The sequence below is a fragment of the Metopolophium dirhodum genome, chromosome 1, assembly GCF_019925205.1.
Source record: "Metopolophium dirhodum isolate CAU chromosome 1, ASM1992520v1, whole genome shotgun sequence".
Taxonomy (NCBI): Eukaryota; Metazoa; Arthropoda; class Insecta; order Hemiptera; family Aphididae; genus Metopolophium; species Metopolophium dirhodum.
In genome coordinates, this window is record NC_083560.1 from 73,991,034 (window position 1) to 74,018,432 (window position 27,399).

A 27,399-nucleotide genomic window follows, 5' to 3' on the forward strand; every position below is an offset into this window, starting at 1 on the left:
TTTCTAACATTTATTATCAATATTACTATAATATAATATCATTATTATTATTATTATTATTATTATTCTAACGAGTTAAAGTAGTATTTATGTTATAAGCGGTAACTATATATATATATATATAAATATCCATCCTCGTATATTATTTATATATTGTACAACGCGATATTATTATTATTATTATTATTATGTTCTTATTTTATGGTATAATTATTATTATTATTATTATTATGGAAACGAAAAAAAAAACGTTTGATGTTTTTACTATAGACTGTTTAAAGTATATAAATATAATAACATTATAATAAAATATAGTCCTGCTGCATTATACGTTTACGTGCCCGTTCTTGTTGCTGTTGAGGTGGTGGTAGTGTGGTATCGGCGGTGTGTCGTATATAATGTGCCTCTGCAATCGCTGTAATCCTATCCCTTCGATTGGAACATATACATAGAGGAATCCATAGTAAACCGATAATCACCCTACACGATAATATACCTAGGCACGTTACACGGCGGACACATTCGGTCTCGTCCGTCGTCCAGCACACGTCGTGCACGATAATAATAATAATATTAATTATTATCGTCGTCGTCGTCTCCTCCTTCGGCACCGGTGTCGTCTCTCTGCGGCGTGCAAACGATGGTTTTCAATTTCCCTGTGGTCGTGTGCGCGTTGGTGGCGATCGTCGTTGGCGGATGCCGCGCGGGCGTAAGTATAATATAAATATATGAATTCAGTGCTTGATTAGAGAGGGGACGCGGCTGAACGGAGTCCACCTTCTTTTTGAAAAAAATACTTGTGCGTACCGGTAGGTACTTGGTACGAAAATTCTGGACTCGCCGGAAATAGATAGGCAGGTATATTGCACTATCTTCGTGCGTACCCCTTCTAATTATATCCTAATTTAGGTTTATAATTCCTAATCAATATAAGTCATTTAGGTACGCGTACGCAGAATTTTTTTCAACTGCACTTTTGGAACCCCCTTTTAGAATATGTTTCCCAATTATTTGAGCACTGAATATGATGATGATGATGATTTATTTTACCATGTTGGTCATAAATCATAATAATATATGCGGTTTACCGAGACACCGAGTATATACAGCTTACCCACATCGTTTCCGCTTCGAGAAAACGGAATAACCGACCCATTTTTAGTGTGAAAACTCTAGCTTCGTGGGAAATAGGTGGGTACCATAAGTATCAACCTACTACATAGGAAACTGGTAGGTTGCCCTCTCGTCGGGCGTAGACCATTTGGCAAATCGAGTATCGACCCAAAATGTGGGCGAGTGTTTATTCTACCAACAATATCGTTCTATGGTATAGATCTATTGGTAAATTAATAAAGTATAGTAATATGGTAATGTAGGTACATTGTCAATTGCAGAAAAAATAATAAAATAAAAACACATATAATATACATATATAGTTGATAATTAATAATGGGCTCTATAATTTTAAAAAGATAATGTCATACTGGCATGGTAGTTAAAAATTAATAAAATCACATACAATATACATAATTTAATAACTTATGATGGACTCTAACTTACAAAAATATATTGGTGTAGGTAGTAGTATTGTAATATAGTATCTATGATGAACAAGGTGCAGAACAACTGTAGGAAAGTCGCACAATCACTTAGATAAAATATTAATCTAATAATTATTCAATGTAATTTATTTGTTTTAATAGTTTTATAAATAAACAAAACTGTATCAATAACTGTAAGCTAATAACCATGTAGTTGATGTTGTAACAATAGCAAAAAAAATTATCATGAAAAATAATTTATACGATTATTTAATCAAATTTGCTTATTTTAATTACTTGTAATTATTATGCAACTATTATAATTTATAAGTTTAAAAATGTTTACGTATGTTAAAAATCGCTAATAATTGTTACATTGATACAATTTTGTTCTTAGTAATGATGGAAGTCTTTTTTTTTTTATAAAAAAGCAATTTTTAGTTAACTTATCGTTGATTCTATTCAATTCATTACCGAACTTAGTACTTACTTTAACTTACAACTATTAAAGTAATATAGGTACTTTCCCAGTTGCCAGTCTAGCGGGGATGATTTAAGGTATAGTACCCTATATGTATGGGAATTGAACACAGTGTTGGGCCAAAAACTCAATGATTGACCAATAGTTAAAGTTTTTGAGAATTAAAGGATTATACCTATCTATAAGTTCATAGTAAATTTCATTTTAATAAGGTCATGAATTTTATTGAATAAACTTAAAAAACAATTTTATAACTAATAAAAATGAAGCTAAACAAAACTAATTGTGGATAATACTAGTTAATCCATGAGGTATCATCAATTTCACTAATTAGATTTTTCATCGTCAAACCTTTTATATTTTATAACATATCAATATGTATAATGTGTTCATCTTAATTTTTTATATTTAGCATTGACAAATTAAATAAATAATTATCTATTCTTAACATTTATCAATATTTAATGATTATAATTATTTTAGTCCTTATAAGCTATTTAATCATCCGCTGCTAATTGTAGTTTTTTTATCCAACACTCACTGTACACTTGAATTCGAACACTAAATAATTAACCTGCAAATGCTAACCATGCCTATACCACGTTTATAGTCGGCAAGTGGAGTGGTGAATTTAAAGTATATACATTTATAATAACACATAGGTAATACGTATGTATAGGACCTCCAGACGTTCACGGTGACCGATGTGGCGTACTTGGATGTGGAGGTGGCCGGCACCGAGTTGGGTACGATCGAGATCGGTCTTTTCGGCGAAATCGCACCGAAAACGGTGGCCAACTTTGTCACGATTCTGACGGCAGGCATTGACGGCCGAACATACGCCGGCACCAAATTCCATCGGGTGTTCAACAAGTTTGTCATTCAAGGTTCGTGAAATTACCTAATTAAATTTAGTTTTTATTTAGAAAAATTTAAAGTGACCTTATACTGTTATTAATACATGGCAACATTGCATAGAAAACCGTATGCCATCGTGTTACCTAGTTTTAGGGTAATCTCGACAGTCTATTTATTCTTAAAAAACGTTCGCATTAGTACCCACAACGGTAGGTTGAATTCATTTTTGCAAAAAAATTACATTTGAAAATGTCATTTTGTGTATAAAATATAACAATATAGCCTATAGGTACTCTACAAGTTTCATATAACCGAATATTTTTTTTAAATTACAACAAAATAACTATTATCGATAGGTATATTCTATTGGATTTAATTATATGTAATAATTTCGTCCAAATTTGAACATAAAATGTCTGTAAATAATAACTGTGAGTACATATTTTTTAGATATTTTGGTTCTTCGGACGCTAATGAATAATACTGTGAATTTAAGCTCAATTTTTTTTTTAATTTCCACTAACATTATCTTATGAGAAATGTGCTATTACATTATTGTGCTTATTACATTATTAAGTTTTTAGACCAACTGAAAAAATTTATATTGACTAGAGTTAAAAAACTAATAAAACTCGAAATTTTCATACGCCTATAAATAACTGAACATTATGACTTATGAGTCAAAATAATATTTTGAAAATTGTAAAGTGTATAGAAAATGCTAGTATAAATAATCAATGAAACAAAGTTAAGTTACATCAAAAGTCAAAATTGATTTTGCATAAAAATTTCCCGTTTTCCTTAATTTTTTGTTTGTTTATGTTTGTTTTTAAAATTTTTACTTTTGATCTCCCAAAGTATCAACTATTTGCACTTTCCCTTTGGACAAGATACTAAAGTTGAAAATCAACGCATTTTTACTGCCCCAAAACGTGATAAAACAGACTAAAAAACACTTAATAGAACCTAATTTAAAAGACATTTTTATAATATTAATTATTATATATTATATATGCCTTGATTCTTCACAGTAGCGGATGCATGATTTTAGTTCGGTTAGGATTTTACCTGGGTAAATAGTTTACACTATTTTTTCCTAAACAATTTTTATATAATAGTTTAGTTTACAACAAATTATAGTTGGTCTCAAATTTAGTCTACATTTAGAACAAGGAGTGTTTAACTTGGACACCTGGTCATCTATAGAGCCTCTTCGGGTCGTAATAAACGTGGTAATAATCGATGGAGTATAATCAAAGACGTGTAGCAATGTTCTAAATCAGACAAAAAACTGAAACTATGATCGATATCTTTGTCATATTTAACAATTCATTTTATATCTATTAAAAATTTCCAACAATTGATCGACTCTGTGTATTAAAACGGTGGTAAATAAGGTTTTTTTGTAAAAGGAAGAAATTTTTTTTTGGGTGGGGATTAGAACCCTAAAACTCTACCCCTGCGTACGCCACTGACTCTTAATTCATTTAAATGTTCAGTATCACTTTCAACTGTTACATTTTGATTAATAACTGTCCAATAAGTTTTGCAATTCGTACATATGTCATACTTAGCTTAAAAATGCAATAACTAGGTAATAAGATTATAAAAAAGTGTATGAATCCTGAAAGTAGTAATAATTATAATTTACAACTGATATTTTAAAGATTATATTTCTGTAAACTTTTAATTTCCAACTATAACTCATAATAATTTATAGTGTACCTAACTGTTTTATAAATTCTTTGTTGAGCAGTTTTTATAAAAAAAAATATATATTGCTTACTCAAGATTTCATAGGATATATATAGAAGTTATTTAAACAAATATTTATTTAAATAATAAATAATACACATTTATAAACTATTCCTTATAATTATGAAAACAATTTCCAACATTTGACACGATAATTACGATCAACCAAATCAGCTGACTTTAAATAGATAATTCATGACTATATATTATATTCGTAAAAATAATTTGCTTATAACTCCTAAAAATGTTTAAAAAATGCCTTGTTATTTGAATTTTTGCATTTAAAAGTTTAAACTATTGTACTGCAGAATTCCTACAATTCTTAGAAACATTTATTTATCTATCATTATTAAATTCCTCAAGTAATTTACGACTCCGAATATAACCACTAAAATAATATAGGTGGGTATGGGCTGCGTATAAGTGGCGTGAATTACCATCGCCCGTGTGACATACATATACATGTATTATTTTCTCGTCAAAAGTATCGACCGTAAAATATCTACATCGTTATAAGTTATAACTGATAAATTATAATATATTATTTAGCGTCTGCGGTGCGCAACACATTTTCTCGCGACCGTATAATATTATTATCATGATATCGTATAATGGGTACAGTGTACACACGATATACGTCATTCACTCCGGCCGGATTCGACGTTTGCGTTTTTTGGACAACGCGTAAATAATATTACTATTGTTTTACTGTTATTATTATAGCATAACCGACTGAGCCGTCGTCCCAAAGTTGGAGTTGGCCCCAATAACAATCTCGCCAGTGGCTATATGTATTCAGTATTGCTATATATTATTATTACATGTCCTTAAACGGAAGCATCGTGAACTATACGGCGTTACGTGTACCCAGTGCAGTTGTGGTGTTATTATATTATGCGCACACAATGCTTACGCGTGTGTGGTTTTTTTTATATGTGTCTGTTGTGATTTCGAATTTTTTTTCCACCGTTTTCGACTGAATCGCTGGCTCCGAAACGGCGCAGGGCAAAAGCGGCGGTGCGGTTATAATATTATATACCTTATATTATATTGTATGTACTATTACATATTTTGATCGTTGGACGTCTCGTGAATTCCCGGTGGAAGGGTGGTGGGGTGGCAAAAATGTCCTCTCGAAAACCGATACAGATGAGTATAGGTACCTATGCTATATGGCACTATACATTAAAATAATTGTATTCAGAATATTGTAATTAAAACGCACGTATATTCGCACAGCGTTAATATTATAATTTATTTCTTACCAATCTATAACAAGATGTGTATGCTATTATTGTATTTAGAAATATTCTATTGTTCTAAGTAAAATTGTATTGTCTTGAAAGAGATGGAAGTTTAAATAGCCTGGTAGATTTACAATTATTAGAATTCAACGTATTTTTTCTTTAGGTACCTGGTACTTGGATTATATATAGTCAAAATAATTTAAATATTCACTTTCGCTCCGTTTCTCTTGATTCGTGAATAATGAACCTGCAGTATCCAAAGGTGGTCATTCAATAGTTAAAATCCCCGTAAGAACATGCAAAGAAGTCGCTGTAAATATAACATATGAGGAACTGTGTATTGAAATTCTAAATTTATGTGTGGCACAATGTGTAGCTGCACAGGCTTCGCACATTTTAATTGGCTTTGAGCGGGGGGGGGGGGGGGCTAACTTTTTTAGATTGTAATACTTACTTTTGCAAATCAGTAGCGCTGGCACTGCTTATTAGGTACACATCTCGTTGTTATTATTATGTAAATATTCGTATACGCCGCAGATATTTTTTACTTAAGTAGTTTTTGTTTTTCGTTTTATGATCAAATCACCCACCCACTATGTGCCGCCACCGCGACACTCGGCCGTGATGTTTATCTCCGCTTGATCAAAATCTGCCCTGCGCGCGTTTCATTCCGCCATATATAAACCGTGTATATATATGCGCAGTCGGTTTTCGACGATTATCGCAGATTGAAATCTAGTCAATTTATATTCAGCCGACTGCCATTTTATACTCTGATGACTATCGCTGATCGAAATCGCCGCCGAATGTGTATTCCTGCCGGACGGTTTTTATTGTTGAATTTCAGATCCCCGTCAGTGATACCGTCCAATCGCCGGGTCGCATTATATTATTCACGCACACACGCGCACGCGCACGCACACACACACACACACACACACACACGAGCGCGTTCGGGTTTACAAGTTTTTTCACCTTGTATTACTATATTTGGGTAAATGACCCGGCAACGAAAGATAGCGTACAATAATATTATAACTACAACTACAACAACGACGACAACGGTATAACAACAACAACGATGACGACGACGAACGTCGTTATACACGCGCGTGCGTAATGCGTAAATATTATTATAATATAAATAAAAATACGAGGGCGGCCGCGACGTATTATAATATAAGGTATTAGGTACCTATAATTTATTTTACGAAATAATAATAACACGGGATTATTCAAATCACCCGCGATGCTTTGCGCCTGGCCCCCTAGGTCACCCGATCTTACGCCATACATGTGACTATTTTTCTTTTGAGACATCGGACATGTCAAAGATACTGCAGTGTACGTACCACCATTATCATCATCAACCACAGAAGAGCTAAACATTTGTCGAAACAATCTACAACGGATATGATCGGAATGGATTTGAGTTCCTACCTTAGATCATATACTATGGATGTAGTCACTCGGTATATGATGCTTGTGTATTAGATTTGAAGCCAAAATAACTGAAAAAGCTAGAGCCTTGGTATTATTACTGCGCATGCGTAAATGACTGATAGTAAATTAATATTACGTTATCACATATCAGTTATCAGACTAAACATAAAAATATAACCAATCAGAATTACACGCATTCGCACAAACAGTCGGGGCTCTAGGTTATTCTGGCTTCAAGAATTAGCTCGATGGCTACATCCATAATATATGATCTAAGGTTCCTATACAATATAGATGTGGTTCGTGTGGCCAACCAATAGGAAGCCGCATAGAAAATGTGTAGGTTACCTACCTATTAAATACAATTGAAATATTATTATTTCATTGAATGTATCATAATATCATATCATACTATAATATACTAAACCTTAAAACTAAAATATATATTATAATATACACATTTTAGATCGCGGATGAATCATTCTGAATAACCCTGTATATAACATTATATACTATTATTTTACTCAAACTATTTCCATTTCGTGCGACGTTATATCGAATTGATATTGTATACGATACGCGAGCGAGTACCCATATATACATACGTATATAAATATGTTCATTTTTTATAATACATATTATTATACTGAAATAATATTATTATGCGCGCGTATCACATTATACGTACAGCCGGACCGTCTAGCGATTATCGCATACGACAATCGCGTGCGTGTATTATATGCGCGGCCGTAAACGCAGCGAGAGTGCGAGACATAATAAAACGATTTAAATCGAATCCGTCCGAATCGCAATACGAATACATTATTTTTTTTTTTAATAATATCTGGGGAAAAAATAGTAATAGTAATAATAGTAATGCGAATATACACCTCTGAATCTTTCGAAACGAATATCGGTTTCCTTTTCATTTTCCGTCCATAGGTTTATCTCTTATCGATCGATTTCGTGGCAACAGCTAGGTAGGTGCCTAGGTGTATGCAGTGGACATAATAATAATGTTATGTTATAATATATTTATATTTATAATATGACGCATATTAATATTATATCCATAATAATATGTACTCGTAGGTTTCTGAATTTGGTAATCGTGAAACGGTAAATTGAGATTTCCGGCAATGTCGATCGTATAAAATGCGCATTCCAGCCGTTTATTCTGTGATATTGCCGAAGCGTGTTTAACGCCGTCATTTATAAACCGTGTCGTTTTTCGGGCTCCTGACCCCAAGTCTAATATATTTATAGTTTATATCAAATGGAATTCGAAATATTAATCTATAATTTGACACGCCAATACGATATTTTATTAAAGGTATATGAAGTTATTTATACTGATACTTAGGCGGAGATTTCTGGGGAAGCGGGTACGGGGACTTAGCCCTTCCCAAATAATTTATTTGAAGCCGAAGCACACTCCAAAAAAAAAAAAAAAATAAAAATAAAAATACCTATTTTATATTTGTCTTAACAATTAAGCTTGACTTTTAAAATTGAAATAAAAACGGAAAATTTGCCATATCATAAAATGTATTTTAATTATTTCATTATTGTATCTCGAAAAATAATGGATTAGACTTTAGAGACTTGACATTTTAACACATATTAATTATTATCAATAAAATATAACTTTGAATTTATTGAAAATACAATAATTTAATAATGCATATAAAAAATAATTGTTCGACTGTTCGAGCCAATAGTTATGAAACTTAAAATATAGATAGATAACTATATGAATGTGGTGAATAGTTTGGTGAAACGATATTTTTTTTGTTGGATTTTATTGAATCATAAATGAATGGTTTAAATTTTGCACTGTGCTGGACTTTAGATATAGCTGGTATAGTTTGGTACTAAAATCTTAAAAAGAAAATTTTAATTGAACATTTGAAACTTTAGTAGGCATACAGTTCAAAATTACAATTTTTAACTAGATGCATTACGAACTACACCATGATTTGAGGTATAGACGATAGTTTAAAAAATATAATGTTCTAGTTCCGTAAAATATTTTATTTATTCTGCTCTGTAGGTTATTGTCAATATAACAAAAAGTTCTATAAAAAAGTAAAAGATTGTTACGGTAAACCATAAAGATGCATTGTATCATAACCAGGTTGGATATGGTTAGGTCAAAGAAAAGTATTAAAACGATTTTTTGATGTTCGGCGGGAAATTCAAATATATATGATAGAAAAAAACAAACCAGTAGAAGAATTTGAAAACGAAAAACGGATGTATGATTTTGCTGATGTTATAACTGATATTTCATCTCATTTAAATGAATTAAATCTTAAACTTCAAAAACAGTGAAAACTATTTTCGAGCTTATAAATTATGTAAAATCGTTTGAAATAAAATTAACTTTTTAAAAACCAAATTTTAAAGCAAACTTTTTTACATTTTAAAACGTGTCAAGAAATTAAACAAAACTCTTTTATCAGACAAATCATTTTATGAGTAGGTATGTTGGAACAATCATCAATAGAATTGGAAAACCGTTTTTATGATTTCTTTTCGGATATTTGAAAATCAATTTCTGTATGATGAAAATGAGGTTCAAACTTCAAGGAGCTGTTTAACTTGAACTTATTGATTTAAAAACTAATAATCATTTGAAATATTTATACAAAAAAAATTACAGATAAAATATTATTACATTTTTATAAGACCCCTTTCTGATGATTTTCCAAAAATAAAAGAATTACTGATGCGTATATTTACATTATTTGATTCTACTTATATTTGCGAACAAACGTTTTCACGCATATGCATTACGCAAAAAGTTCAGAAAGATCTCATTTGACTGATGAACATTGAAGACTTACACTTCTTATTATGAATTAGCGTTACACATTTCACTCCGAATATTGAAAGATTGGTTAAAGAAAAACAAGCTCAAATTTCACACTTATTTATTTCTAGTAATATTCTGAAATCCAATACATTTTTTTTTATGTTAAAATTAAAATGATTATTAAAATAAAATTTTTTATAAATTACAATTTTTATTTTTTCTTACACCTATACAAATTTATAATTTTTATAAAATGGTCACGGGCCGGTTGGAATACTACCGAAGGATGGGCACGCCTGGTACAGAACGTATAGACTATAGATTGATATCAAATACTTAAAATTTATATATATTATTGTAACGTAAATATACCATACTTAATTTTATTTTAATACTGAGATCACAAGCGTTGCACAGGGGGGGGGGGGGGTAGGCCGTGGCGAGACGTACCGAAATTTGTATACATAGTAATACATGATCTAAATAATTTGATTTTTTAAACCATAAAACATTAAATAGATAGGTGAAAAATAACATTGATACCTACTCAATGATAATAAATAATAATAAATTAAATGTCTTTAAAAATAAAATTGATAACATAATACCATTACAGATTGCGAAATAGTATTTATTTAAAATTCAAATCTGTGTTGACAATTAAAGTATGCAACATTTTAATTGTTTCTTCCATCAGAGTTCCGGTTTCTTAATCTTCATTGACAGAGATAGGTATAGATTTAAAAAAAACTTATGATATATTTATAATTAAAAAAACTATAGGAACTCGATAGAGGTGTCCACTGTCTAGTGTGTAATAACTAATAAGTCATTTCTTATGGATGTGTTAAATTTAAATTCATTAACATGCTGATTCAATGATTCTCAGCGAGGACGGTGTGTCAGCTTCTATTTTTAGGATATTTATATAGGTAACTATTGATGTATCAAATCATACTATGATACGTGTATATTTAATATTATTTCTATCAGTACACCATACCATTGTATGAATAAGTTCAATGTAAAATAACTTAAAATTATAAATTTAATTTTTAAAAAATTAATAGCGTACGGAAAATAATATAATATGTACGCGACTGTAAAAAGTTTTCAATTTCTATTATTGATATATTTTTTTTTTGGAAATTTTCTATTTATTTGGTTTGGCACCTTGTATGGCTTAGCACTAGTACGTGGATACATTGTAAATTACTATAAAGTTGTGTGGTATGTCGAAACTTTATACTTTCAACAAAATATTCCATGTAATATAAACTAAGAAGTCAAGAAGTCGAATTAAAATATTATATAATTTAAAATCAATAACACTATTTAACCCTATTATATCTGTATGATGTACTCATTTGTTTGTATACAAAAATCAATAGAATATACTTAAAGGTTTCCATTAAATCTTTTTTATTATAAACGTTTAACGTTGGTTATAATAATACAGTTAGAACATGGCATGTCTAAATATAATTATATAAGTAGGTACTGCAGACTTTTAAATGCATATGCGTATTGATGTAGGTATTTGCTACTGACTACAGTACATTTTTTTAATCACAACAAAATGTCTAAACATATGTAATAAACAAATGTTTTATGGTATACCTATAAGTTACATAAATTATTGTAATTATAGTATATTATTTTGTTTAAATAAATAATTGATTCGTATGTTGGAAATTTATCAAGTATAATAATAAAATATAAATACTCGAATATTTTTATATTTTTCCTTGATTATTTGAAACTTCAAAAATCATTTGAATGAATAAACACGATGTGTACTTACTATAAAACTAATATTTTATGATGTACACAGGTGGAGACATATTGAACAACGACGGAAGCGGATCCGTAAGCATATACGGCGACACGTTTCCCGACGAAAACCTGAAAGTGAACGGTACAAAGCCGGGATTTGTGGGAATGGCCAATTCAGGTCGGTGTTTCGAACATATTATATAGTAATGTTAATAATAGATAGGTGTATAGACTATATTATGGCTTACATAATCATCTTAATGTTACTACAAACAATTTTGGGCCCACAAAATATTTAGTGACTGGGAAAAGAAAATCATCGGTCATTAGTTTTATCTTATACCCTGTAGAGGCTTGCAGCCTATTATTATTATTTGGTGAGATGGTAAATGAGGGAATCTGCGACTATTGAGTTTAAGGCGTTGAGCCGTGTCTCGTAAAATATTTAAAAAAATGTCCATTACATTTTCATTAATTGGAAAACAAACTAACGAAATTACGGAACGCGTGTTACAAACAAAGTAATGTCGTTATACATAGTAACGTTATGTCGCTTTCGTTACGTTACTACCCAACACTAACTCGAGGGAAATGAAATATTATTCTGGATCGGTGTTAATAAATACGTAGTATGTAGTGTTTGGCCCTGGGCTCATTACAATAAAATTTTAGCGCATTCGGTGTCAGTCCACCGGCACTTGTCCCTTGCACCTCATCCCACTAACCGATGGATAACTTAAATAATTATCCCCACGTATTCATGGTAATCAATTTACGCTCAACACAAATTGTAGTAGAGTGACGTTTTTTTCTATCTTCTGCGCAGGTCCAGACACAAACGGATGTCAGTTTTTCATAACGACCAGGTCCACGCCGAGTCTGAACGGCGAGCACGTAATGTTTGGAATCGTGGTCGAAGGACAGGAGGTCATACATGCCATCGAACAGCAGTTGACTGACCATCTGGGTAGGCCCACCAAAGAGATACGAATCTCGAGATGCGGCTTGCTGAAGCGACGGCCGCCATTTGACGTCACAGACCATCCGCGCAAGTGAGACACGTCACACGTCCATAGATAATATAAGAATGGATAGGACATGCCTATACCAGTTTCATATGGGGCCGTGTGCTTTTCGGGGGAAGAGAGAACGTAAAGAGAGAAAGACGATATGGAGCTTTTTTTAAGGTTATGTCCAAAAACTGTTTACAATATTTGTCAATTTTAAATTTGTATTTTGATTGTTGTGCCTGAGAATGGAAATTGGAATACTTAAATTGCTCTAAACTTTTCGTAAATAACTAATTGTAATTAGAATATTAGAATAATATAGATGGTTAATTATTACTAATTAATCATTAATGTTATTTATTATTATTTATCAATTATCATATCAATATTTGCCCCATATATATAACATTAAAAACGTATCACTAAATTTTCTAGTAATAAGTTCTTATGTCCTATCTATTCTTATATTATCTATGGACACATCGCGGACGTGATCCTGTGCTTTATAACTAACAGAAATATAGGCAAATACGATAGTTCACCCTATAAAAGATTTAAATATTATGTATCATCAATGATGGGCATTAACAAATTTGTCATGAAACCAATCGGTAAAATAAACTCAATCTTTGCACTGTAAAGGAAGTGGTAAGGAAAATGTACTGATTTAATAATCATATTACTATACTCACTACCTAGTCATTTCATTGTTATTATATTATAGGATAAAACTATAAAACTAATACGTATAACGTGTGGATTGGTAGGTATTTGATAATATTCTATCTATAAATCATTATTGACTAAGTTGTATAAATACTCATAATACACTAAAATACTTATGATAGTTTTTAATTATTACTAATTTACGTTAAAATAGTATGTCCTATAATTGTCCTCACAGCGTATCCCATGACAATAACATTTATTAATTATATTACCAGTTACCACGGCGGCTTTAGTTAATAAATATTTATTGCACCTTCTGAATTTTGCAGTACATAATATTTTATGCTAGACCCATTTTTATATTAACATGTATAGCTTGTAGTTAGTTATTTACAGTAAAATATCTTAAATATAGTACAAAGTACCTAATACTATTGAGTATAGATAGTATCTATACTCAATGCTAATACCTAATCTGAACATTAGCAAAATAACGATTTATTACTTACAAGTTAAAGAATTGGAATTTGCATTTGGTATATACTATACTTTGGTATAATATTAGGTATATGTTACATTCAAATTTATAGGTACCTATAAAATCATCGTAATCGAAAAACTATTCTGAGTGAAGACTGTCTATAATATTAGGTCAGCCTATAATATTACCAAGTATATTTGATGATAATATTGTGATTAATGTAATTTATTTTACTATTAGATTAGGCATTAGTGCGCGTAGACAGTAGATTAAATTATTTTTTGTAAAAATGTCACTGTGGGTATAAAATATTATAATAATGTATTCTTAAATTTTCATGAAGGTGCCAACGAATAATATTTTTAAATTACAACAAAATAACTAAAATCAATAGGTATTCTTCAATATGTAATTTCGTCCAAATTTGAACTTAAAATATCAGTAAATAATAGCCGTGTGTGTATATTTTTTTACATTTTTTGATTAAACTATTTATGAGAACCCTTGTTTTAAATTTTTAATCCTTAGCTATACAAATTGAACATTTTATAATCTTTTTACTAATTAGATTTTGATAAATGTTGAAAAAAATTGAATTTTTAATAAGTACTTATAGAAAAAATCGTTCATATGCATCTTAAATATTTTTCAATAGAATATTCATGCATTAAATAGATTAAACTAAACTAGATTCAATTTCCATCTAGAAAAGAACACGAAGTAGAAAATTGAATGAAGCTTAAAAATAAAAACTCATATTATCATTGTATAAAATCAATACATTCATCGCACTTCGCTCAGAATCTAAAATATATTTGTAGGTAGGTAGGTAGTGAATAATAATAGTTCGGTAGATATGTAATGAAATTTTTGTTGTCATGACTATTGACTATCGGTTATTATGACATATTTTTCCTGGTCCCTTGAATGTCATTATAAATGATTTATGCAATATATATATTCTACTATAATTCTAATCCTGTAGTTTAATCGTTTAGGGGTTGACAAATTCAATAAATTTATCAACATAATATTATTGTCTATTGATATACCTAATCTTTATAAACTTGAATCATTGATTGCCGATTGATCATAACGTTTTCTGCGCATCATTGTCTATAAATACTGCAGGTTGTTTAAATAATTTGTTTTACTTACATTACAGTTCGAATGTTTGGAAATGGATAGTTGCGTCTGCCCTACCGGTTTCGATGTCCACGGCTATTTTGTTACTATTCCAGTGGATGATTGCTCAAATCAACAAAGCGATCATCTAATGGGAATTGCCAGAGGCAATAATAAACTTACATGTTTAGGTACACAACACGTGGCATAGATACATAAAGTGGAAACTGGATGTGTATATAATATCAGCAATCAACATAATTTACAATAACAATCCACTAAATATTATTCATTGTTTCACATAAAAGTGGGACAAAAAGCGAACGTTCTCCATTTTAAATGCTACCTACCTATATAATTATGCATATTATTGTAATCTGGAAGATAGTTTTTCTACTGTATATACGGAAAACGTTCACGCGTAGACAGCAATAACAAGCAAATTATAGTTTTACACATACTATATATATATTAATTTAATAATTTGTATGTGCATAACACATTTTGTATTCTGTGAGTTTCAAATTAAAATATATTTCCATGTAACACTGTTTTTCTGTAATCTATATTCTTAATACATTTCCACATAATATTTATATATATATATATATATATACATATCTACTTGGTATTTATAAACGAAAATTGCTAGCGTTGAAAGTCAATAATTGCACACGAATATGTTGAAAAAACGTTGAATCCATTTATGTGCATTGGATTTCCACTATGCAATATGGATCCCGTATAATTTTTCAACGCTGAACGATTAACATGTGTATTGAACTCCTATAGAGTCCTATAATAGCTCACGTCTATACGCATCATCATTATCATTTATCTTAAATTGTTAAACAGTAAGGGGCTGATAGATTAAATTAATTTTAATGTATTCATATCTTAGCTGTTAGTTAACATGTTGACTTTATTTTTTTATGTTTATATACCTAGATCATAGTTCTATTTAAGTAGCATTATTCCTAAAAATTAAATTAATTTCAAGAGTATATTTCAGTTCAACTGATATATAACACTCACTAGGTACTAGATAGGCAACCAAATCAACATTTATTTCAGGTATCTACCAATAACTGGATTTCCTTACATTTTTTGATTTAATTTATTTAAAAAATATAATAGGCATACATTTAATAATTTATTTAATTTACTACTAATTTAAGAACAATCTTCCTGTTTAATAATTGTCTGAAACGTAAAGTGTAGCTGTTTTTAATTTGATTAAGTCATTATAATATGTGTAGAAATGTATTGATATTGTAATAATGTATTTTTTTTAGAATTTGTATTACTTATTTATCAAATTATATTTCGTTAAATAGACAATTTTTATTGACATACAAAATTGCATTTATATTTCTAACACATTACTATTAATTATTTGCAATTTAAATGTTGTTATCTAACTGAAAATGTAGGACGTAGGTACTAGGTATATAATAAATAATCAAATTTAAAACTCAACTGTTTCATTAATATAGTACTCATTTATTATATAATATTATTATAACAATATCTACATTTTTTGTTTTTATATTTAGTAGGTATTAAATTCCAAGCAAAGTTTATTACAATATAATACACAAATTAATACACATAAATATAAAAGTTGTTTATTAATTATGTTGAATAAAGTTATGTATATAGTAATGAAAAATAGTAAATACAATTTGGTAAATTTGGTCGCATTGGGTTATAACTTATATAAGGTTTAACAATACAACCAAGTTGAAAAAAAACTTGGCTTTATAGTTATAAATAAAGCCTCAAATGTACACACTATAGAATATGTATGTAGTTATACCGAAGTGAAATAAATGAACAAGTTTAAAGTATAAAAAGTTACTTTTATATTTTTTTAAAAATATAAAATACTTAATAATGGCTTTATTTATTTTATAATATTCTTTTATATAGTTCTAGGGCCGGATCTAGGGGGAGGGGGAGAAGTCGGGGATTTATCCCCGGGCGTATAATTTTTGTGGGCGTATTTTTAAGGTTTTAAGTTTGAAAATTAAAAATCAAAAATGGACTTTTAAACAAAAGTTAAATTTCAAAATAATATTTTACAGGAAATATTGTGTAATATTGGGTATGCGAATAAAATAAAATAATTTGATTTTTAATCGAAATAAGTAATAACTAATAACATTGATTTACAAATTAAAAAGGACAAAATACCCGTCCGTATTTGTCAGCGGGTGTATAATAGTCTATCATAGATTAATGTAGGTACTCTCCGATTAGTGATATAATAAAGTATTGTAAATTACATCGTTTTCTTGCATATAATATATTATAAACATATTATTATATTAATATATTTTATAAATTTTTTTATATATTACGTAGATAGTTATTTAAAACTTAATCTTAAAAATGGCACTATTAATTATAATTTATCGTTATGTAATTTAAAATTAACAATTATATATTTTTTCAAATAGGTATTACATAAAATGTTACTTACTACTGATTTAATTGTTTTCAGATTATTTATTAAATTACATATTATGTTCGTAGCTTTTTAAATATAAATATACAACTATTAATTTTCTTGATAAACTTGATAGTACAAAAGTACAGCATAATTAAATAATTTAAAAAAAATACTATCCTATTGATATGTAGCCTAAGTCAGATTGAATATTATGTTTTACATATTATATTAAAATAATTTAAAAGGAAATTTATATTCTCTTTGGTTAGTTTTTTTTTTATAAACTGGTTTTTTTCATCTAATTTATTTTTATAGTTAAATATGTCAAATAGACAACAGGGTTCTTATTATTTTGGAAATGTATAAAATGTAGAATGTAGAATGTAGATATTTTAGTATATACATTTAATCCGTAAGTTATGATCTATGATAAAGTAAATTTCTTTATCATGTCATAATCATTATATTACAATTTTTAGTACATAATTACTTTTTTGTTTCATTGTATTTTTTCAGCACCTAGGTACATATTAAGTTTTAATTGTAACAAATATTAAAAATGTATAGGTAATATTGTTATGTTGTAAATTAAATATTGTTCTTTTAGATAAAGCTTTTTATATTAAAAGTAAGCAATGGATAACCTAACCTAAACTAATTTAGATTTGTTAATAAAGACATGTTATTATTATCAATATTATTTATTCTAAACCTGAAACTTAGAAATATAGACCAAAGATTTTAAATTTAAATACACCATTAAGAAGTGCTTCTAAAACTATTATTTGATTAGTTTAAAATTTAAAATGTTTCATTTTTGAGTTAAAATCGTTAAAATTATTTGTGGTAAATAGTTTATTGGTCAAGTATATTGCGGAAAGCTTTGTAAATGTTTGTCCTCACAATACTGTGTGAGTGTGCTTGGTTTTTCGTATAAAAATACTAATTTTGGTCATCTCCTTGAAATGGGCGTATTTTTTTTATTTTCCCCGGGTGTTAAAAAGCTAAGATCCTGCCCTGTAATAGTTTACTACCTGTATGTATGTATGTATGTATGTATGAATGTATGTTGAACAACTGTGTCCATTTCGATGGAATTTTTTTCGGTGATTCAGCCAATGTCCGGGTCAGTTGGATTCACTCAGACAGTTAGGACAGTTAGTATACTTGAGTATATTTCGGGAAGAATAAATTATTATTTATTTCACAGACATAGACAAAAAAGAGAAAATGTATAGAACTGTAATTGTAGCGCTATCTATCGGTTAAAAAATTGCTGTAAATAAAAACAGCTTAATATATTATGACTATTCAACATGAATTTCAAACAGAACTATGTACTACTGGGATGAGCATTATTATTTTCAAATTATTAATAGTGCTGTATTTCACTGTGCTACTTTAAACAGTGGTAGAAAAATACGTTTGAAAAAGAACAAATATTGAGCATTATCCAAATGCATATTTTAGCTCCTATAATTATAACTTTTAAAATCGGGCTTTGACCCGACCTGCAAAATCTTCTCTTATTTCAAATAAAAAAAAAATAATAAAATCCGACAAGGCAAGAGATTTTTTCCTCTAAGACATGTTTTTGTACTAAAAAAAGTACCGACTACCGGCTCCGACGGCCTTAAATTAAAATAGGTACTTTAAATCAATCCATATTAATATATTATATGACACGTCATGTTAAAATGTCCTGTCTTCATAAATACGTAGACGATCAATATTCGATATTGACAATATTAACGTTATAATATAAAAACGTTACAATATTATTACTGCTCGGGTACATATCGATAATATGGCACTCACGCTTCACGAATCGGAGTCGGCGGGTACCAGGGTTGCATGTGGTAGTCGCCACTCGTTCATCAGTTTTTACCACAGATTTCTATATAATAGTATAGAAGTGTGGTTTTGACATTGTCGATACGCGGCACTGCGGCAGTAGCCACTCGTTCAACAGCCATCAAGATCACAGTATACGTTCCTGTTTCATATATACTATTCTTCGCGTTAAAAATTAAATATATAATATTATTTTATTTAATGCGTTCCTATCTTTTTTCTCATAAACATCGCACACGCGTTTCTACAAAGTCAAACTGAGCCAAACCGTAACTGACTTTTATTATTCAAATTGCACTAATTATCAAAATTATAAACATAAACATAAATACCAAACTAATACTAGTTAAAATACTAGTTCAACTGCCTACTTCGGAGTACTTCCCCTACTCACATTACTATTATGTAAAATGTAAGTGAATATGGATTTATATTCATCCAGAAATATTCGAAATTTTTCCCAATTACATTTCATTTCAGTTTCTTGAAAAAGACATCAAAATACCAAATATTATATTTAAATTCAGTGCTAAATATTATGGAAATGAAAATAGGTTATATATATTTTATATTAATGTACCTATTTGTTTATATTTAATTGAAAATCATTGTGATTTTATCTAATTATCTATTAAACTAAAATGTATTTAATTATAAAAGTGTATATAATACATTATTATATAGGTAACACATATTTATAATCTAAAATCTTTAATCTTTAAAATCTAAAACTCGAGAAAAATGTTCCACGTTGTACAAAACTATAAAAAATTACCTATAATATGAAAAAATTACCTACAAATATAAAAAAAATCACCTTTTATAACAAAAAAATGCATTTATAGCTAAAATATCAAAATATTTTGATGGGCTTTATAATGAAATACAAAATTTACTTGATATTTTGGTAAAAAATTGCTCACCACCTTTTTTCCTTTAAAAATACATTTATTTAAATTCTGATTTTTAGAATTTTTAAGTATACCTAAAGACTAAAATTCCTGATATTTTTTGTACAACTATTAAAGAGTCCTTTGTTCTGTGACTATACAAACTTCTATTTTTCAAATGAGAATCTTCTTTTTTACAGCAAATTATTTAGCAGATGATATTCTTGTAAATGTAGATGTATCTAAATCAAATTTCCAATAAGTAGTTGTTGAATTATTTAAATGTGTATAGTAATTAGTAAAGATGATAATCCTTAAATATGGTTTTACAATAAAAAACTATAAGTACCTAATATTAGATATAGTAGTACCTCTATTCACTATACTATACCTCTATTCAGTATACTTACTTAATATTTTTTACAAATTATTTATCATGATAGATCAATGGTAATTAGTACTTACTACTAACATTTTCAAATTATCTAAGCCCCCAAAATCTACTTAGCCAATTTCCATATACGTATTATCTTGAGTACACAAAGTTATATAACTAAAAAAAAACTACTAGTTCGAATTTTGATTTAGATGCTTCAAAGTTCTAAAAAAAAAAAATATCTTCTGAATAATAAAAAATAAAAAAAGAGAATTCTTATTTGAAAAACAGAAGTTTGCATTGTAACAACATCATCCTTTAATGATATCAAAAATCTAAATTATTCAAAAATCTTCAAGCTTATTTAAAAATTCTAAAAATCAGAATTTGAATATAATATGTACAATTTAAGTACAAAAAATAGGATGAGCATGCTTAAAAAAACTCTCTGTAGAAGTCTGGCGAGTGGAATCTTTCGTTTAATAATAAACTATGTTATTATTGAAATATTTGAAACTGCAAAATAATAAATAATAATTATTAATTACACAGAAACTAAATTATTAAAACCAAAATTATATTTATATTAGGTACCTATAGCATTTTAACTTTGAAGACAAATCCATAAGCTGTAAGCATAATATTATTCAAGTAAACTTTCAAAAGTAAATATCCAATCTTCATCATTGTTTTGCATTTATATATAGTTATAAGTAGACGTATAGTAGTAGTATATTATTAATCATACATATTTTTGAATGTAACATTTTCATGTTGGCTGAACCTGACAGCGGAGCCTCGTCCAAAACAATTGTTTTTAAGGAGATATAAAACCTAACTTAACTTTTTAAACCAAAAAACCTCCTCCTTACTTATGACTTGTCACTTGTACTATTATAGTGCCCTGCTCACATTATAAAAGGCAAGCATCTAGGATTTGCAAAGAAAAATTGCGTACGATTAAATATATCGATAAATAATTTTACGGATCCTTACTCCCTATATGACCAGGCACACGCCAAGCAAATAAGAAAATGTACGAGACCATGAAAAAACTGCAAAATTCATCAATAATCTATCTCTATTCTCTAGTAATAACTAATAGTATTTACCATTTAGTGTATTATAGGTACAGAAATTGCAATAAAATCGCCAATCACAGTAATTTGTAACAATAACCGTGAAAAGTCTAAAAATTGAAATATCGAAGCTGAAAGCTGGACGTTCGAACAACAATGAACGTTATTATTATTATTATTATTATTATTGTTATTACTAATATATGCGTATTATGTTCTAAAAATGAATATGTGCGTATAATAATATGATATTTGCTTACATATTAATTTATATAATAAATAGTATACATATTTAGAACATCCAATGTTTATTTTATCAAATACAGAATTTATTATTATTGTAATTGTTGACGTTACCTACTGGCTACTAGTAATTTATAGTTAGGGGCCTCGCTACGGCTATTATTTAAGGGGCTACATTTAGGCAATATAATCACGTTGTTAGTTGTAATTTGTAAATGATTATTAGAGTGAGTGAAATTCATGTGGCTACCACTCTCGTACGCTCATGCACATGTCAATAAATTTATAGTAATATAAAATTCATCATACGAATTTTATGACAACTTACTTAATGTTTTGACAACTTTATTAGTTAGTTAACATTGTCTGATTACTTTGATTTTGTTTCCCTAAAAAATATTTGAATTCAACAGATATATTTCTGTAGATCGTACGAAACACTTTCTGTTTTTAATTTAAATCATGATATTATACTATAATATTCTAGTCTCTAGAACTATTACATTTCCTTGAAATATAAAATTAATTTATTTCTAATATGTTACTAGAATGTTTTTATAAAATAATTACATATTATTTTCTGAATGATAGCAATACTGTAGGCTTTGTAAGCTTAAATATTACAATTACTTAATGTCGACTTGAAATTCGATATTCCATATATCCGTGAAACATATCGTTTGAATCTATGGAATAGGCATGAAATTACAAAGTGAATAAAGATACAGTAGATACAGTATGTATATGAAATCCACTTGTAGTCTGATCAAACGTACTTAATTCTTAAAATATAATTAATCTTTATTAACTTTTAGTGATTTACTAATTATTAATATAAACTGAAAACTTAATTTAACTTATGCATGATTAATTCAAAAGTTATAATAGGTGTTATTTAAATTAAATGGGTTCTTGTGGATTAATATTATTTTCATTATTTTTTAAAAGTTTCATATAATTTGTTTCAGCTTCGCTTAATCGTTTTAGTTCTCTTTCTAAAGAAATAATATCACCTATGGGTTGTAATAAATCTATACATTCCATTTCCAGTTGATTTATTCTATCTGAAATTGAAATAGCATATATTTATTAACTGTATCTATATCTATGTATACAATTTAAAAATAGAAGCCCTTTTTTGTATGTACGCGCATATCTCGAAAAATACTCAACGGATTGTATAGTACCTTACACTCTACAGTTTTCACTGATGGGTTGGCCGAGTTTAAGTCTCAGCCTCTTTGGTAAGGTTTTAATATATAATACGTCTTAAACAATTTAATTGGATTGCCGAAAATAATATATCTATATCTATAGAAAATAAATAAAAATGAAATGATGTTTGTTGGTATCACCCCAGTTGATAGAAAAATTGTAAAATTTAGGAAAATCTGGAAGTATTTTTTTGACTGACTGTTTAATTTAGAGCCTAAACTATGATAGCTGGAGACTTATAATTTTCATGGTACCTTCGTACCACCATGTGTGCTGCACTAAAAAGGATTTTCAACAATTATTCATATTTTAAAGAGGTGCTCACACATGGATTTTGAGATTCATGATGGAAATCAAAACATTTATTTTTGTTTATAAATGGTGGTCAGTGGTTACTCGAGGTAAAAGCATGTATCAAATCATCGCGTTTATAGGTACTTATATACTCAAAAACCATATGACCGATTTTGTGAAATTTCAAATAGTTCTAATATCAGGACATTTTAGAGAGAGTAGTTTGAAGTGTTTGAACCACATTTGATATATACCAAGACGTGCTTTATCCAATCCGCCGCAGCCCACAGGTGAATTCTTCATCCCGGTCAAATTGGTTCACAAAGAGGTACACCGACGCCGATTTGCCCGTGAACTAAAACCGAGATAAACCTATACCTACACCACTATATTTAATATATTTACATTTTTCACTTCGCAGGTGCCCTCAAAAATATAAATCTGAAGGGGGGAAAGTAAAATATCTTTGATAATATAGCAAATAGTATTTTTTTTTTTTACAAGTAACAAAACAATTAAAATTAACTAAAATAGTGGCGGGGATGCCCCCCACGCGTGCACCCTGGGCCAAATTATAGGGTTGACAATTAAAAATGTATGTTGATTTATACGAACTTAATAGACTCATAAGTCTGGGGCAAAATATCATTGCGAGGCCCTCCTAACATTCACTCTCTACCTAAATACTTAAATATAAATAGAACTTTTTATTATAATAATTATAATTTTAGTTTTTGAGCGGACCGATTAATGTAATGATTTTACAATAATGTGTGTTTTTTGTGTTTATATAGGTACATGATAAGTTGTCGAAATAATGCTTCAAATTACAGCTATTTTACAGTGGGAAAATGAATCTAGTAATAAGGCAATGGGGAAGTTATAATTCACAGTAGTTTCCATAAACACCAGGAAAACAAAAAAAAAAAAGGTGGATAATTAGATGTCGCTCTGCTGTACTGTAGGTTACAAGTGGGTCACCGTAATGGATGGTGTTAAATTTGAATTTAATGATATAATATCATTGTATAAGAAAAACGATTCTGAGCGAAAACGGTCAGTCAGCCTATGATGGGAGCCTATGATATACCTAAGTATATTTGATGATATTATTGTGAATAAAGTAATTTATATATAACCTATTTACGTGGAGCCTTGTTTTAAATTTTCAATCCTTAGCCATAAAAGTTAAACATTTTATACATTTTTAACTACAAAATAATTAATAAATTATAAATTTGATAAATGTTGTCAAAATTTGAACTTTAAATGCTTATAAAAAAAAATTGTGCATATGTATTTTTAATATTTTTCAACTGCTATTAGAACGATATATCAGGAGCCTTATATTAAATTTTCATGATTTTTTACCCAACAAATATAATTTTATTGATATTTATAGAAAAAAAAACTAAAAAAATTGAAAACTGACAATGTCCGTAAACAGCTCAAAAAGAGTCAAAATATTTTCAAAATTTTATGGTGTATAGAAAATGCTAATATAAACATTCAGTGAAGTTTTAAAGTATCTACTGCCATTCGTTTTTTAATTACAATAAAATAAGAAAATTGTTACATGAGAAATCGAGTGAATATCAAATGTTGTAAAAATATAAATTTCAGACGCTCGTAAAAATTTAATTTAAGTTTCTTGTAGACATTTTTTTTTTGATAAAGGTAGACAAACTTATGAGTAATCTTATATTACATTTTCAAATCTTAGATTTAAAAAGAAAAATATTTGTGAATTCTCAACTCAAAATAATTTACTAATTTTTGTGATTTTTCCGTATTTTGTCAAAATTTGAAGTTTAAATGCTTATAAATAAAAACTGTGACTAAGGATTTTTAATTTTTTCATCTGCCTTTGAAACAATAGCCTAGGAGCCTTCTATTAAATTTTCAAGCTTTTTTACTCAACAGATAAAATTTTATTGATATTTATAGAAAAATAAACTAAAAAAATTGAAAACTGACAATGACCGTAAACAACTCAAAAAGAGTCAAAATATTTTCAAAATTTTATGGTGTATAGAAAATGCTAATATAAACATTCAGTCAAAATTTCATGTCCCTACGGTCATTTGTTTTAGAGTTACACCAAAAACCAAAATCGATTTTCTCGAAAACAGATTTTGCGTAAAAATTCCCGTTTTTCCTTAATTTTTCTTTTGTTTTTCACGTCGCTTTTGAAACTACTGAGAAATTTTTACTTTTGACCCCCCAAAGTACCAACTAGATTCACTTTCCTATCAGAAAAGTTACTGTTGAAGAAAATCCAAGCACTTTTACTGTCCTAAAAGGTAATGACAGACACAAAAAAAAAATTAAATAAAAAAAAACACACATCATTGTAAAATCAATACATTCAGAATCGCTCAGAATCTAAAATAAGAACATACGGGGATATTTACGTAAAATCGGTTTTCGACAAAATCGATTTTGGTTTTTGGTTTACTCTGAAAAAAATTACCATTGATACTTAACATTTTCATTGAATGTTTATATTAGTATTTTCTATACACCATAAAACTATTTTGATTCATGTTGAGGTATAGGTATATATATAGCTATAGGTATATATAATTTTCGATTATTATAATTGTTATAAAATGTCGATAAAAAAATTTATGCTGGGTCAAAAAACTTGAAAATGTAATAAAAGATTCCTCGTAAGTTATTGTAAGTAGAAATAAAAAAAAAGTTTAGCGTAAATCCACAGTAGTGTTTTACGAGCGTTTAAAGTCAGAATTTTGATAAAATTCGTAAAAATCACGAAAATTTGGAAATTATATTGAGTGTTAAATTCATTTAATTTTTTTATATCTAAGATTTGAAAATGTAATACAAGATTCTTTTAAAAGTGTGTCTACCTTGATCGAAAAAAAATGTCCACCAAAAAATATAAATTATATTACATTAGGTTTATCATATTATAATATTACTTTTTCTGCAATTCATAGTCAAAAAAAAGTTTGACTCCCAAGTGCCGAGCCCGTAATGGGCCCCACAAGACATCTCTCCTAAGAGCGGCCCTTGTGTCTTAGTATCATAGGCGTGCGCAAAGTTTCAAGTCAGGGGCAGTACTTAGTATAATGTGTATTATATATATTTTAATGTCGGCCAAAAGCGTTCACATAACCAAGTAACCTATTATACTAACTTCATAGGTAGGCTTGGCGCAAATAGAGGGGGGCTTGAGTCCCCCCAAAAAATGTAGTCAATTTGCGCCTATGTAGGTAGGTACTTATATAAATACTAATAAGACGTAATTTTTCGAGGATATGACTTTTAACCATGTTGAGTACCTAAATGGCTATATATATTATACCACTTTTGTTTACCCGTTTACCATCTGTCCTTTACCACAACTATCCTATAAGCATGTATCGTAGACACCGTAGTAAATTCTCACCATTAACGCTACAACAGTTTTCGGCGAGTTGGTCCAGATTAGCACTCATCGAATTGAGCAGCTTGTATAACTTGTGAAGTCCGTCTATGCTACAGCTTTCCTATAACAAAACCGAAATGTTATATTATGATTTGTTATTAACTATAGATACCTATCACGTTAAGAAATGAGAAAAACAAAACTATTTCCGCAATTACGCGATAAGACACGTCGCTGCCGTAATGTGTTCCCATAAATGGACATTTTAATAACGTTCGTACAGATAAACTATATACATTCCTTTTTCGTAACAGGCTCCGGCACACAATACAACGCGTAAATGCATCGTAAATTCGAGCAGGCGATCGGAATTTAGTCACTCTACCCTTTAGGCG

General features: G+C 28.9%; 1 protein-coding gene across 1 annotated transcript; it reads left to right on the forward strand.

Moving 5' to 3' along the window:
- The first annotated feature begins 519 nt into the window (after positions 1-519).
- Positions 520-15,750, forward strand: LOC132934705 (uncharacterized). Its single transcript, XM_061001034.1, has 5 exons — positions 520-709; positions 2,702-2,909; positions 11,978-12,097; positions 12,746-12,971; positions 15,245-15,750. Exons 1-5 carry the CDS (start codon positions 641-643, stop codon positions 15,354-15,356), a joined length of 735 nt encoding a protein of 244 aa, XP_060857017.1. The 5' UTR covers positions 520-640; the 3' UTR covers positions 15,357-15,750.
- Positions 15,751-27,399: the final 11,649 nt, after the last annotated feature.

Excerpts from the sequence above, each read along its gene's own strand:
- LOC132934705 (XM_061001034.1), top strand. The coding sequence starts at position 641 with ATGGTTTTCAATTTCCCTGTGGTCGTGTGCGCGTTGGTGGCGATCGTC. Across the intron at positions 2,910-11,977 it reads CAACAAGTTTGTCATTCAAG|GTGGAGACATATTGAACAAC; the intron begins GTTCGTGAAATT and ends TGATGTACACAG. Across the intron at positions 12,098-12,745 it reads TGTGGGAATGGCCAATTCAG|GTCCAGACACAAACGGATGT; the intron begins GTCGGTGTTTCG and ends TCTTCTGCGCAG.